Here is a 13,308-nt window from a genome sequence, read left to right as displayed (position 1 = left end):
GAAAAACAAGGCAGTCCCACCGAGTTCTAGCTTTTACAGGTTTCAGTGTATAAAAAATATTAGTACTCCAGTATATCTTTTCTAAATTATTAGCAAATTTGTACAATTTACTAGTAGAGTTACAATTCATAGAGAATGAGCACAATACTATACTAAATCAAATACAATATGGCGGCAAAGACATGAAGAAGGCACACAAATCAATTTTCATGTTAAATTTATAACAGGAAAGAAAGACTACAAGTGATTAACTCTTCTTGTAATAGAAATGTGGCTGAACTAAACAAAATGAAAAGAAAAATATCAGCCAAGAGATCCACATTTATTAAAACAAGGAAAACACACTGTATTAACACAGAATGAACCTCAACTAAAAGAAATTTTTACATTCAGCAATAAGCTAAAAGCCCAGACTAAGCTATGTATTTACATAATTAATATTAGTTCAAATGATTAAAATAAACTCATATTTAGGTAATTTTTAGTAAGCTGCAAGAAAATCCTTATGATTTTTAAAAGCACTTTCACTCTCCATTCTTTGGTATCTCCAATCTTCCACAGGCACCAGCAATCAGGAGGGTGAAATGCTGCTGCATCACTCCTTTTCTCCAGTGCTTTATTTCAGTCTATGTGCCTTCTACAACTCTTTATCAGGCAAAAAGTCCATAGAGATTGCCTTTACTAGACTTAGACAGTAGGTAGTCAGAAGACAGATGGAGTGGCTGGCTACACAGCATAAAGGGAAGAAAGAACAACTATCATCACCAAAACACAAACCCAAAGACCTTCCTTACAGAGCTCATTTCTGAATTTAGTACGTCATAGCAAAGTACCAATCATCTGTGAACAATAGCCATGCCTCTCATTTTGGTAGGAAAACAGCTTAAAAAGTTACCTAGAGAGAGATCAGGCAACTTCCTTGCAGTAAAATTCCAGTTACTATCACATTTGGGCCATTGTGCTTCAGAGAAAGTATGAATATGAACGAACTTGATTCAAGTTAGGCAATAAAATTTTAATTTCTATCGACTCAACAGCACTGGGTTTGCTGGGTAATTAAGTTATATACTTTTGTTTTATCTTTTTGTGTATTTGTGGAGAAGGGTGCTCTGAAATTCGTTAAGGCTGAGGACAATATAAAACTCCCCTGTGGGTATTTGAGGCAAGGGAGATGTGAGAACATCGAAAATACCCAAAGAGGTAAGAAAAATTGAGAACCACAGAAAAGAGAGAACACAGATATAAACGGAAGTGAAAGGAGTTCAGAAGCCTGAGATTGCATTTCTAAGGTATAACTATGCATTTTCTATATATTTCTGAGATGCCACTATGATACAGTATTTCTGAGACGTGAAAAGATATTAAACTATAACTCCAGCCAATACTGTCAATAACTTATAAAACATTCCACTCCACAAAATAGTTTTGTTTCATTTGTTCAATACTGAATTTTACACTAAACAAACTAATCACACACGTTGACTCAATAGCAACAACAATAAATTAATAAAAATGATAATATTAAACATAAGCTAAAACACTAAACTCAATAATTCAACAAACATTTACTATGAGGCTGTGCTAGGCACTATGGCAGACTTAGTAATGCATATAACAAATTTCCTGCTTTAAAAGAAAAAAACAAATTAGTAAAAAAGAAATTTTATACCTAAACCAGCTTTTCATTAAAAAATCCCCCAGATTTAGCATGATAATATTAATAATAAACATTTATTAAATACCTCAGGCAATATGTTAGGATCTTCAAGTTATTTTTAATCCTTACTCAAAATCTTTTATTCCTGTGTTACAGATGAGACAACTGAAGTCAAGATGTTAAGAAACTTGCCCATATTAAAATAGTCAATATGTGTCAGGGCCTGGTTTTAAATGGAATACAACTGATTCCAAAGTCCATGCTTCTTCTTTCAGACATATATGTTCTATTACTGGCAATATTTTCTAATGGGTTCTTAAGTGATAACACTTAATACAAGTGAGCACTGGTGCAGAAGAATACTTATTTATTGTGACTCAATCTTCCTGTACTTTATTAACTCTCAACTATAAAGGTAACCTTTGTTATGTGGAGTGTTTACAATGTGGACTGAATTCACAGAATATAAGACTTCAAAGGGCACATATTTTAGAACCAATGTCTCAAATTAGGCATCATGAGAAAAAAAAAGAATAATAATGTTTAAAGCACTTAAAAGTTCCTTAGAAGAAAAAAAGTACCGAAAATAATGTGTTATCAAATATATACCATCAAATGAATATTAAAATAAATTTGCAAATAGCTATAAAAAACTTTATCATCAAATTACAAAAGCTTTGTGCCAGTGGCTTCTCATTCTTTTCCCCACTCAGTGACTCCAATATACATTCATTAGATTCATGGATCTTCATTGATGAGTTCTGGTAACTGTTCAATTTTTTACAGAGGTACAAGAAGGTGGGAATATCATGTTCCTTTGCATTGCACAAGAAAAGGAGTCTTGCTACCTGTATCTTCAGAAAGGTCCCATGTAGGTTTCCCATGTTTCCTAACTCTCCCCAACTTTCTCACTTATTTCCTTCATTCCTCAAGACCTTTAAGTTCTTCCCTTTCCAGCAAGCCCATTCATCTTACAGAAGTAGTCAAGTCTTAAAGTTCCTTCATGCAAGGCCTCTAGCATCTAGGAAATGTTAAGTGGTCTCTGTTCTCCCTCTAGTTTCCACTGTGTTCTTAGTCAAATCTTAAAGATCCTAACAGGCTGTAACAGAACAGCCTTAACTAACATGCCTCCCTCAAGAAACAGTAATCTCATATCCACTCGCCCCACTATTTCCAGTTATATATATAGCCTACCAAATACAAAGAATGGTAATTAAGTTCAATTTATAATTCCAAGGCCTCTCTGCATACCATCACCCAATTAATTTCCCTAATGCCATTCTTTTATTCAAAAACCTGTAACTGCTTTCCCAATGTGTATTACAGAACACCGAAACTCTTTACGTTAGAGTTTACCTGTTGACAACAAGCGACCCTATAGGACAAAGCAGAACTGCCCCATAGGGTTTCCAAGGCTGTAATCTGTACGGGAGCAGACCGCCACGTCTTTCTCTCGCAGAACGGCTGATAGGTTCAAACTGTTGACTTTTCAGTTAGCAGCCGAGCACTTAACCTCTGCACCACTAGGGCTCCGTTAGAGTTTAAGACCCTCTAAAACAGATGCCAAAGTATCTTTCACAGCTTGCATATATATTTTGTACTTCAAAAAGAATTATTTTCTATTTCCAGGAAATGACTTTCTTACATCTGTGCTTATGCTCATGTGATTATTTCTGAAATCTCACCTACTCCTAATCTCAATGTTAGTACTACACCGCCTGTTAAGGCCAAGCACAGATGCCATTTCCTCAATAAAGCCTGTCACAATAACTTCAGCTAGCATCTAAGTTTCTCTCTGAAATACTCTTGTAAAAATTTTGCTTATTAGTCATCTATAATTATTTCTTCTCTCGCAGAGCAGAAGCTTCCTAAAAACAAGTATCACACCTAATTTTTTATATTTATTGGTGCCCAACTCAATGCCTTACACAGAAGACATTCATAAATATTGGTCAACTGAAACGATTTGAAGAAATAAGTCATAAAATATTAAGAATGATACTGATTATAATAGTTAAATCTACTTTACAACTTACCAAATTGTAAATTCCTAACAGAAGTGCTTCAATACAACCATTACTCTGTCTGTCTCGGCTAACTGTAAGCCGTAAATAAACCCATATCAATTCTGGCAAGAACTGCAGTGTGAACCTCTTAAGTCGAACTTCAGAGCTACGATAGAGTTCAAAGAGCTGGTGGCAGACAGGCTCCAGCAGCTAAAATAAAAATAAAGTACATTGGTTATTTCCATTCTTCTGTCTGTAACTGTACTTTTTAATATACATTTACCTATATAATATTTAAAATAAATTCTCAATATTAATTCCTAAATATTTTTTAATTCAACCAAAATCCTTAATCCCTATTTATGTAGAGACCATATATTAAACTGACCAATCCACTAACTATAAGTACTTTGTGCCCATATAATATCAAGATACCTTTCAATATACTGTACTACTAAATTATTAGATGAAAAATTCTTTAATCAATGTACTATAAATTATATTTGGCAACTTTCCCTTTCTATTCTTACCAACCCTTAACATTTTTCACTTAAAAAAATTTCCATCAGAAGAAAATAATTTCAAATGGTCATGTTTGAAATAAACTTTAAATCTCAACTCAGACTAAGATTTAAACAAATTATGTACCACTCAGTAGAGGGAAGGATTTTGTAATACACCATCTCTGGGTATTCAAAATGCTATTTTAAATGCATACAAATAAAAGAAACTGATTATTCCAGTTTTCCCTAAACACATACTTCCAATTTAGACCTGGTTTTGCTGGAGTTAACTACAGGCTGCAAAAATCTGACTATCATTTTAAAAGGCAGATCATATACTAATTGTCATTGTTGTTAGGTCAATTCTGACTAATAGTGAACCTATATTCAGCTGATGGAAATACTGTGCGGGTCCTGCACCATCCTCACATTTGTTGCTATGTTTCAGCCCACTGTTGCAGCCGCTGTGTCAATCCCATCTCATTTAGGGATTTCCTCTTTTTCACTGATTCTCTACTTTAATAAGCATGATATTCTTCTCCAGGGACTGGTCCCTCCTGGTAATATGCCCGAAGTACTGAGATGAAGTCTTGCCATTCTCCCTTCTAAGCAGCATTCTGGCTGTACTTCTTTCAGAACAGATTTGTTCATTTTTCTAGCAGTTCATGGTATATTCAATATTCTTTGCCATAATTTATAAGGCATCAATAATTTTTTTATTTTTTTATTCATTGTCCAGCTTTCGCCTGCATACAAGGCAACTGAAATACCATGGCTTGAGTCAGGCACACCTTAGTACTCCAAGAGACATCTTTGCGTTTCAACACTTTAAAGAGGTTTTTTGCAGCAGATTTGCCCAACGCAATGCATCATTTTTCTTTTTTTTTTTTAAATTGTGTTTTAGATGAAAGTTTACAGCTCAAGTTAATTTCTCATTCAAAAGTTTATATGCATACTCTTCTGTAACATTAGTTGCAATCCCCACAGTGTTACACCACATTCCCCCTTTCTACCCTGGGTTCCCTGTGTCCATTCGACCACGTCCTGTCCCTTCTTGCCTTCTCATCCTGCTTTTCGGCAGGAGCTGCCCATTTGCTCTGGTACATCTGATTGAACTAAGAAGCACATTCCTCATGTGTATTATTTTTTGTTTTACAGTCCTGTCTCCTCTTGGAGCCCTGGTGACATAGTGGTTAAGAGATTGGCCGCTAACCAAAAGGTCACTTTGAGTCGGAATCAACTCAACAGTAATGGGTTTTTTAAAAATCTTTGTCTGAAGAGCGGGCTTTGGGAATGGTTTCAGTTCTGGGTTAAGAGTGTGTCCAGGGGCCAGAGTTTCAGGGGTTCCTCTAGTCTCTGTCAAACCATTAAGTCTGGTCTTTTTACGTGAATTTGAGATCTGTTCTACATTTTTCTCCTGCTCTTTCCAGGACTCTGTTGGATTCTCTGTCAGGGCGGTAACTCGTGTAGCTAAGCACCATCTAGTTCTTCTGGCCTCAGGCTGGTGAAGTCTCTAGTTCATTTGGCCCTGTAATCCTCTGGTCTAGTATTTTCCTTGTTTCTTTGGTTTTCTTCATTCTCCTTCGCTCTGAGTGGGACGGCTGCTCGAAAGCTTTTAAGACTCTGGACACCACTTGCCAAAGTGGGATGTAGAACATTTTCTTTATAAACCAGGTTATGCCAATTGATCTAGATGTCCCCCGAAAATATGGTCCCCAGACCCAGACCCAGCTACTCTGCCCCTCATAGTGTTTGGGTGTGTCCAGGAAACTTCTTTGCTTTCGCTTTGGTCCAGTTGGGCTGACTTTCCCTGTATTGTGTGTTGTCCTTCCCTTCATCAAAGTTGATCCCTGTCTACTATCTACCTAGCAATTTCCCCTCCTTCCTCCCTCCCCACCCTTATAACCATCAAAGAATGCTTTTTTTTTTCTGTGTTTAAACCTTTTCTTGAGTTCTTATAATAGTAGTCTCATACAGTATTTGTCCTTTTGTGACTTATTTCACTTAGCATAATTCATCCATGAATCCTCCAGATTAATCCATGTTGTGAGATGTTTCGCGGATTCATCACTGTTCTTTATCGCTGCACAGTATTCCATTTTGTGTGTGTACCATAATGTTTACCATAATTTGTTTATCCATTTGTCTGTTGATGGGCATTTAGGTTGTTTCCACCTTTTTGCTATTGTGAATAGTGCTGCAATGAACATGAGTGTGCATATGTCTATTCGTGTGACGGCTCTTATTTCTCTTGGGTATATTCCTAGGAGTGGGATTGCTGAATCCTATGGTATTTCTATTTCTAGCTTTTTAAGAAAGTGCCATATCGTTTTCCAAAGTGGTTGTACCATTTTACACTCCCACCAGCAGTGCATAAGATTCCCGATCTCTCCACAACCTCTCCAACAAATGTTAGGTTTTGTTTTTTGGATCGGTGCCAGCCAATGGCATCTCATTGTAGTTTTGATCTGCATTTCTCTAACAGCTAATGTTTGTGAGCATTTCCCCGTATGTTAGCCGCCTGAATGTCTTCTTTGGTGAAGTATCTGTTCATACCCTTAGCCCTTTTTTTGTTTGTTTATTTTTTTATTGTGCTGTAAGTGAAAGTTTACAAAGGAAGTCAGTCTCTCATGCAAAAAGTTACACACACCTTGCTATGTACTTCCAGCGGCTCTCCTCCTAATGAGACAGTACATTCCTCCTCTCCATCCTGTATTCCCCGTGTCCCTTCAACCAGCTCCTGCTCTCCTCTCCCTTCTCATCTCGCCTCCGGACAGGAGTTGCCCATATAGTCTCACGTGTCTACTTAAGCCATGAAGCTCACTCCTCACCAGTGTCATTGTCTATCTTGCTGTCCAGTCCAATCCCTGTCTGAAGAGTTGGCTTAGGGAATGGTTCCAATCTGGGGCTAACAAAGGGTCCGGGGACCATGACCTCCAGGGTCTCTCTGGTCTCAGTCCGACCACTAAGCCTGGTCTTTCTATGAGAATTTGAGATCTGCATCCCACTGTTCTCCTGCTCCATCAGGGAATCTCTGTTGTGTTCCCTGTCAGGGCAGTGATCTGTGGTAGCTGGGCACCATGTAGTTCTTCCAGTCTCAGGCTGATTGAGTCTCTGGTTTATGTGGCCCTTTCTGTCTCTTGGGCTCATCATTACCGTATATCGTTGGTGTTCTTCATTCTCCTTTGCTCCAGGTGGGTTGAGACCAATTGATGCATCTTAGACAGCCGCTTGCTAGCATTTAAGACCCCAGACACCTCTCACCAAAGTGGGATGCAGAATGTTTTCTTAACAAATTTGGTTATGCCAATTGACTTAGATGTCTCCTGAAGCCATGGTTCCCAAACCCCTGTCCCTGCTACTCTGCCCTTTGAAGCATTTGGTTGTATTCAGGAAACTTCTTTGCTTTTGGTTTAGTCCAGTTGTGCTGACCTCTGCTGTATTGTATGTTGTCTCTCCCTTCATCTAAAATAGTTCTAGTCTACCATCTAATTAGTGACTATCCCTCTTCCTCCCTCCCACTCTCTTCTGTGTTTAAACTTTTTCTAGAATTCTTATAATAGTGGTCTCATACTGTATTTGTCCTTTTGCAAACTGACTAATTTTATGCAGCACAACGCCTTCCACATTCCATGGTATGAGATGTTTCACGAATTCATAGTTGTTCTTAATCGTTGTGTAGTATTCCATTATGTGACTATATCATAATAATTTATTTATCCACTCATCTGTTGATAGGCATCTTGGTTGCTTCCATCTTTTTGCAACTGTAAACAGTCTTAGCTCATTTTTTAATTGGATTGTCTTTTTGTTGTTGAGGTGTTGCAGTATCTTTTAAATTTTAGAGATTAGACCCTTATCGGATACGTTGTAGCCAATTTTTTTTCCCCAGTCTGTAGGTTGCCTTTTTACTCTTTTGGTGAAATCTTTTGAGGAGCAAAGTATTTGATTTTTAGGAGCTCCCAGTTATCTAGTTTCTCTTCTGGTGTTTGTGCATTGTTAGTTATGGTTTGTATACTATTTACACCATGTATTACAGCCCCTAGCATTGTCCCCTATGTTTTCTTCCATGATCTTTACTGTTTCAGATTTTATATTTAGATCTTTGATCTATTTTCAGTTCGTTTTTGTGTATGATGTGAGGTATGGGAAGTGTTAAATTTTTTTACAGATAGATATCCAGTTATGCCAGTGCTACTCGCTAAAGAGATTGCCTTTTCCTCATTTAATGAACTTTGGGCCTTTGTCAAATATCAGCTGTTCATTGGTGGATGGACCTACGTCTGGGTTCTCAATTCTGTTCCATTGGTCTATGTGTCTGTTGTTGTACCAGTAACAAGCTGTGTTGATTTCCATGGCAGTACAATAGGTTCTAAAATCAGGTAGTGTGAAGCCTCCCACTTTGTTCTTCTTCATAATACTTTACATTGTTTGATTTCTTGACTGCTGCTTCCATGGATGCTGACTGTGGATTCAAGTAAAATGAAATCTACGACAACTTCAATATTTTCTCCGTTTATCATGATGTGGCTATTTGTCCAGTTGTGAGGATTTTTATTTAATGTTGAGGTGTAATACATACTGACGCATGTGGTCTTTGATATTTGTCAGGAAGTGCTTCAAGCCCTATTCACTTTCAGCAAGCAAGGCTGTATCATCTGCATATCGCAGGTTGTTAATGAGTCTTCCTCCAATCCTCATGCTGCGTTCTTCTTCATTTAGTCCAGCTTCTCAAATTATTTATTCAGCACATACATTGAATAAGTATGGTGAAAGGACACAACCCCGATGCACACCTTTGTGATTCTGCACCACACAGCATCCCCTTATTCTGTTCGAACAACTGCCTCTTGGTCTGCATACGGTTTCCTCATGAGCACAATTAAGTGTTATGGAATTCTCATTCTTTGCAACGTTATCCATAATGTGTTATGATCCACATAGTCAAATGCGTTTTCATAATCAAAAACACTGGTAAACACCTTTCTGACAATTTCTGCTTTCAGCCAAGATCTATCTGACATCAGCAATGATATCCCATGTTCCACATTCTCTTCTGAATCCAACTTGAATTTCTGGAAGTTCCCTGTTGATGCACTGCTATAATGTTCTTGAATTATCTTTGGCAAAATTTTAATTGCATGTAATATTAATGATATTGTTTGATAATTTCCACATTCTGTTGAATAATCTACCTTTAGAATGGGCACAAATATGGATCCTCTTTCAGTTGGTTGGCTAGGTAGCTGTCTTCCAAATTTCTCGGCATAGATGAGTGAGTGCTTCCAGCACTGCATCCATTTGTTGAAACATCTAAATTTGTATTCTGTCAATTCCAAAGCACTGTTTTTCACCAATACCTTCACTGCAGCTTAGACTTCTTCCTTCGATACCATCAGTTTTTGATCATATACTAGCTCCTGAAATGGCTGAACATCAACCAGTTCTTTCGGTACAGTAACGCTATGCATTCCTTCGATCTTTTGATGCTTCTTGCATCGTTCAATATTTTGCCAATAGAATTCTGCAAAGCTGCAACTCAGGGCTTGAATTTTTTTCTTTAGTTCTTTCAGCTTGAGTGTTCTTCCCTTTTGGTTTCCATGTTTTTGCACATTTAATTATAATACTTTACTTTGTCTTTTTGAGCCACCCTTCTTCTGTTCAGCTCTTTTACTTCATCATTTCTGCCATTCTCTTCAACTACTCTACATTCAACAGCAAGTTTCAGAGTCTCTTCTAACATCCATTTGGTCTTTTCTTTCTTCTCTTTTTAACGACCTTTTGCTTTCTTAATGTATGATGTCTTTGATGTTCTCCCACAACTCGTCTGGTCTTCATTCATTAGTGCTCAATGTGCCAAATCTATTCCTGAGATGGTCTCTAACTTCAGGTGAGATATGCTCAGGGTTGCACTTTGGCTGTCATGGACTTAATTTTTTAATACTAATAAGAAACTATAAAATAATTTTTAAATTAAAATTTAACACAAACTCTTAAAATATGAGTAACTCAGTAATTTCATACGCTTATTACCTCTATTCTGAATGACCAAAATAGTGCATAGACATTAGGAAATCTACTTGAACGTAGTTAGATATGTCTGTAATAATCTAACATTGCCGAAAAATCACTACATTCAAACTTGTAAAATCAGGTCAACAACCTGAATGTTGAAGACTATACAGTTAATACTAAGATGAGTTCAGCTTAGTTCTTGAAAAACAACTTTAAAGCTAAGAAATTTACATACATACATGTAACTCTAAATCCTTCAAGTGAAATCACTATCATAGCTGTTAAAATCTTAAAAAGTATTCTAACTCTTCCCTTACAAATGAAGCCTAGACTAGTCAGAAAATTTGCCCAAACTTATAGAGAAGTTAGTAGTAAAGGAAGATACTAAAATTCAGGACTTTCTACAACAAAGTATTGTTTCCATTATACCGTATTTCTTACACTAGAATGGAGTTGGAGCAGAGTGAGGTTTGTTTAATCACAAATATTCTATTACATGTAGTACCAATAATGAAGAAATAATAAGCTTTTTGAATGTAGTCAGGAGATTGCCTTTGATACAACCTAGGGCACTTCATCCACTGAATGGCAGAAAAGAGTAGAGATGTTGGTAGAATGATAAGATTTGAACGGGAAAATAAGAGAGTTTCCAACTATTCTTTTTTTATTGATATAGAAAGCAAGCTGAAAATGAGGAGGAAGGACAGTAAGAATATGAGGAAAGAGAAGGTATAAAATGAACAGTGGGACAGTAAGTGTACCAAGGAAGTAAAGTAAGACTGCAAGGCAGCACTATGTGCTTATTTGAGATTTGTAATCCTGAATTGAAAGTGGGAAAGTGGAGCAAGTCAATCAAATTGTATTTTCTCAGGCATGTTCAGCTGCTCAGGTACAGCAGGCATGAAGTAGATGGATGGCTGGATTTTATCCAGCATTGATTTTGCCTAGAGAGTATGAACTGAGGGAATGAGAGGCAAAGGAGTTAAGAATGTTTACAAGGGGAATGACTGTAATCCTGGATCATGAAAATTTAGCTGGGAAAAGAGAGGAGTGAGACACTGAGTGGAGAACCAAAAAAAAAACCAAACCCATTGGCGTCAAGTCAATTTTGACTCATAGCGACCCAATAGAGGAGGTGTAATTAAATCATAAAAAAAAAGTGATAGGGTTAATGTGCTAGAGGTCTCTTTGAATTAGAAGACTTGCTAGAGTATCTAAGGGATCTGGAAGGGAGGAAGGGAGAAGAATAAAGCCATATGCTGGTCTAGAGATGAACACTTAAAACTGTAACACAGGTTAGCCATGACAATGTAATATTAAACTTCTAGGAAGTATACATTAAGAATTTTTATGATTTTAAATAAAATTATTTGTAAGAATGTCATAAGTTCCAATTATTATTATACGTGGCATGTGGCAACTTTTTGAAATAATTTGTTAACTAAATAATACATCTGATTACCTTTCAGAACATAACAGAATTAGGACTAAAAGGGCCCTCTTTATATGACTAAAGTTCAGCATTGCTTTAAGATTCTACAGAATCGTTCTTTCTAAAGTCTGAACACATGGTTAGAACCATATGACCTGACAGGAGAAACAATGAAAGCAGACCTATGCCAGCAACTGGTTGATTATAATGAATGCTGGGTCTTGAACTTGGATCGCTGAAGTTGTAATTTCTTCCATTTCTACCTATGGCAAGGTCTCACACATTAATATTATAAAGTATGACAATATAAAATAATTGAGTAATTTCTTTAATGCCACAGTATCCAAAGTATAATAATCTCAGAAAGCTATATGCTCAGTTCCACAATGTCACAACTGCTCAAAATATTCTTGGAACATCTCTTTGAAAGAAACACTTTCAAGTATCAGTTTAAAAGTCACAGTAGAAAAAAAAGTTTTATTTCATAATCAGTCACAATTTTGACCATACAATAGAGTAGAAGGCCTCTGGCATTTAAGGTTCTGACTACCCAGTTATCAGCAAAATATCACCACCCAATATAAGCAAAGTAATCTGCCTTCATTGTTTGTTGTCACTAAATAAATACTGACTTTTGTAAAATTACCTAAATTTAGTTTTTCTACGTAAAATAATCCCCAAAAGAAAACAAACAAAAATGCTAGAGGGTAGGGAGTTTAAGGTAAAGCCAAAATGAAGAGATTGAAAAACATGATGTGTTTGGAAATTTACGGGTATTAAAGTTATTGCTGTTAAAGTTGTTACTTCAATATACTCCTTGAGAATGTCAAAGGTATCCTGTATTATCAGACCTGAACATCTATTATATTTAACATACTACTGTGAAATGAAGTTTTGGTGGTTTAAAAAAAATTCAGTGTATCCTCAAAGGAAAACACTTTGTACCACTAAAAGTGTACAAATAAATAAATAAATAAATTTTAGAAAGTAATTTAAAAGAAATATAAAAATGTTTTGGGTTGGACACTTGGGGCTGTGTTGGCATCTCCTGTCTGGAGCGGGGACAGGAGGATAGAGAGAGTTGGAGGCTGGCAAAATTGTCACGAAAGGAGAGACTGGAAGGGCTGACTCATTAGGGGGAGAGCAAGTGGGGGTACGGACTAAGGTGTACATAAACTTATATGTGACAGTCTGATTTGATTTGTAAACGTTCACCTGAAGCTCAATAGAAGTTAATAAAAAAAAAAATGTTTTGGGTAATGTTGGTTACCACCATTGAAAAACTATAGAGCTTCATGAAGTGACATCTTTGTAGAAGACATTTTGATGTATAAATTCTGATAACATATTTTTTAAAGATTCACTCTCACCAACTTAGAAACATCTTTTTCTAAAATTAAATTTTCTACTTCAAACTTAATTTTTAAAATATTTATGTACCTTTGCATTCCTTTTTCTAAGCCAGAACCTAATACATAAATTGCAATATGTATCTTAAATATTTAATGAAATGCTAATATGAAACAAAAGAACCCTTTCTAGGTCAACTCTCAACTTAATCACATTTGCCACCTGTCATGGACTGAACTGTGTCCCCAAAAAATACATGTGAACTTGGTTAGGCCATGATTCCCAGTATTGTATGATTGTCTACCATTTTGTCATCTGATGTGATTTCCCTATGTGTTGCAAATC

At 36.4% G+C, this 13,308-nt stretch overlaps 1 protein-coding gene across 10 annotated transcripts in view; it reads right to left on the bottom strand.

The window, feature by feature from the left end:
* HYCC2 (hyccin PI4KA lipid kinase complex subunit 2) overlaps positions 1-13,308 on the bottom strand; it is a 97,797-nt gene that overhangs the window by 37,577 nt on the left and 46,912 nt on the right. For all 10 annotated transcript variants that reach the window (XM_023542459.2, XM_064286832.1, XM_010602522.3 and 7 more), the window contains one exon: positions 3,694-3,873. In XM_023542459.2, coding sequence (XP_023398227.1) covers positions 3,694-3,873 — 180 coding nt within the window. The remainder of the gene's footprint in view (positions 1-3,693; positions 3,874-13,308) is intronic.

The sequence above is a fragment of the Loxodonta africana genome, chromosome 6 (genome assembly GCF_030014295.1).
Source record: "Loxodonta africana isolate mLoxAfr1 chromosome 6, mLoxAfr1.hap2, whole genome shotgun sequence".
Classification (NCBI taxonomy): Eukaryota; Metazoa; Chordata; class Mammalia; order Proboscidea; family Elephantidae; genus Loxodonta; species Loxodonta africana.
This window is presented reverse-complemented; position numbering and strand designations above follow the sequence as displayed.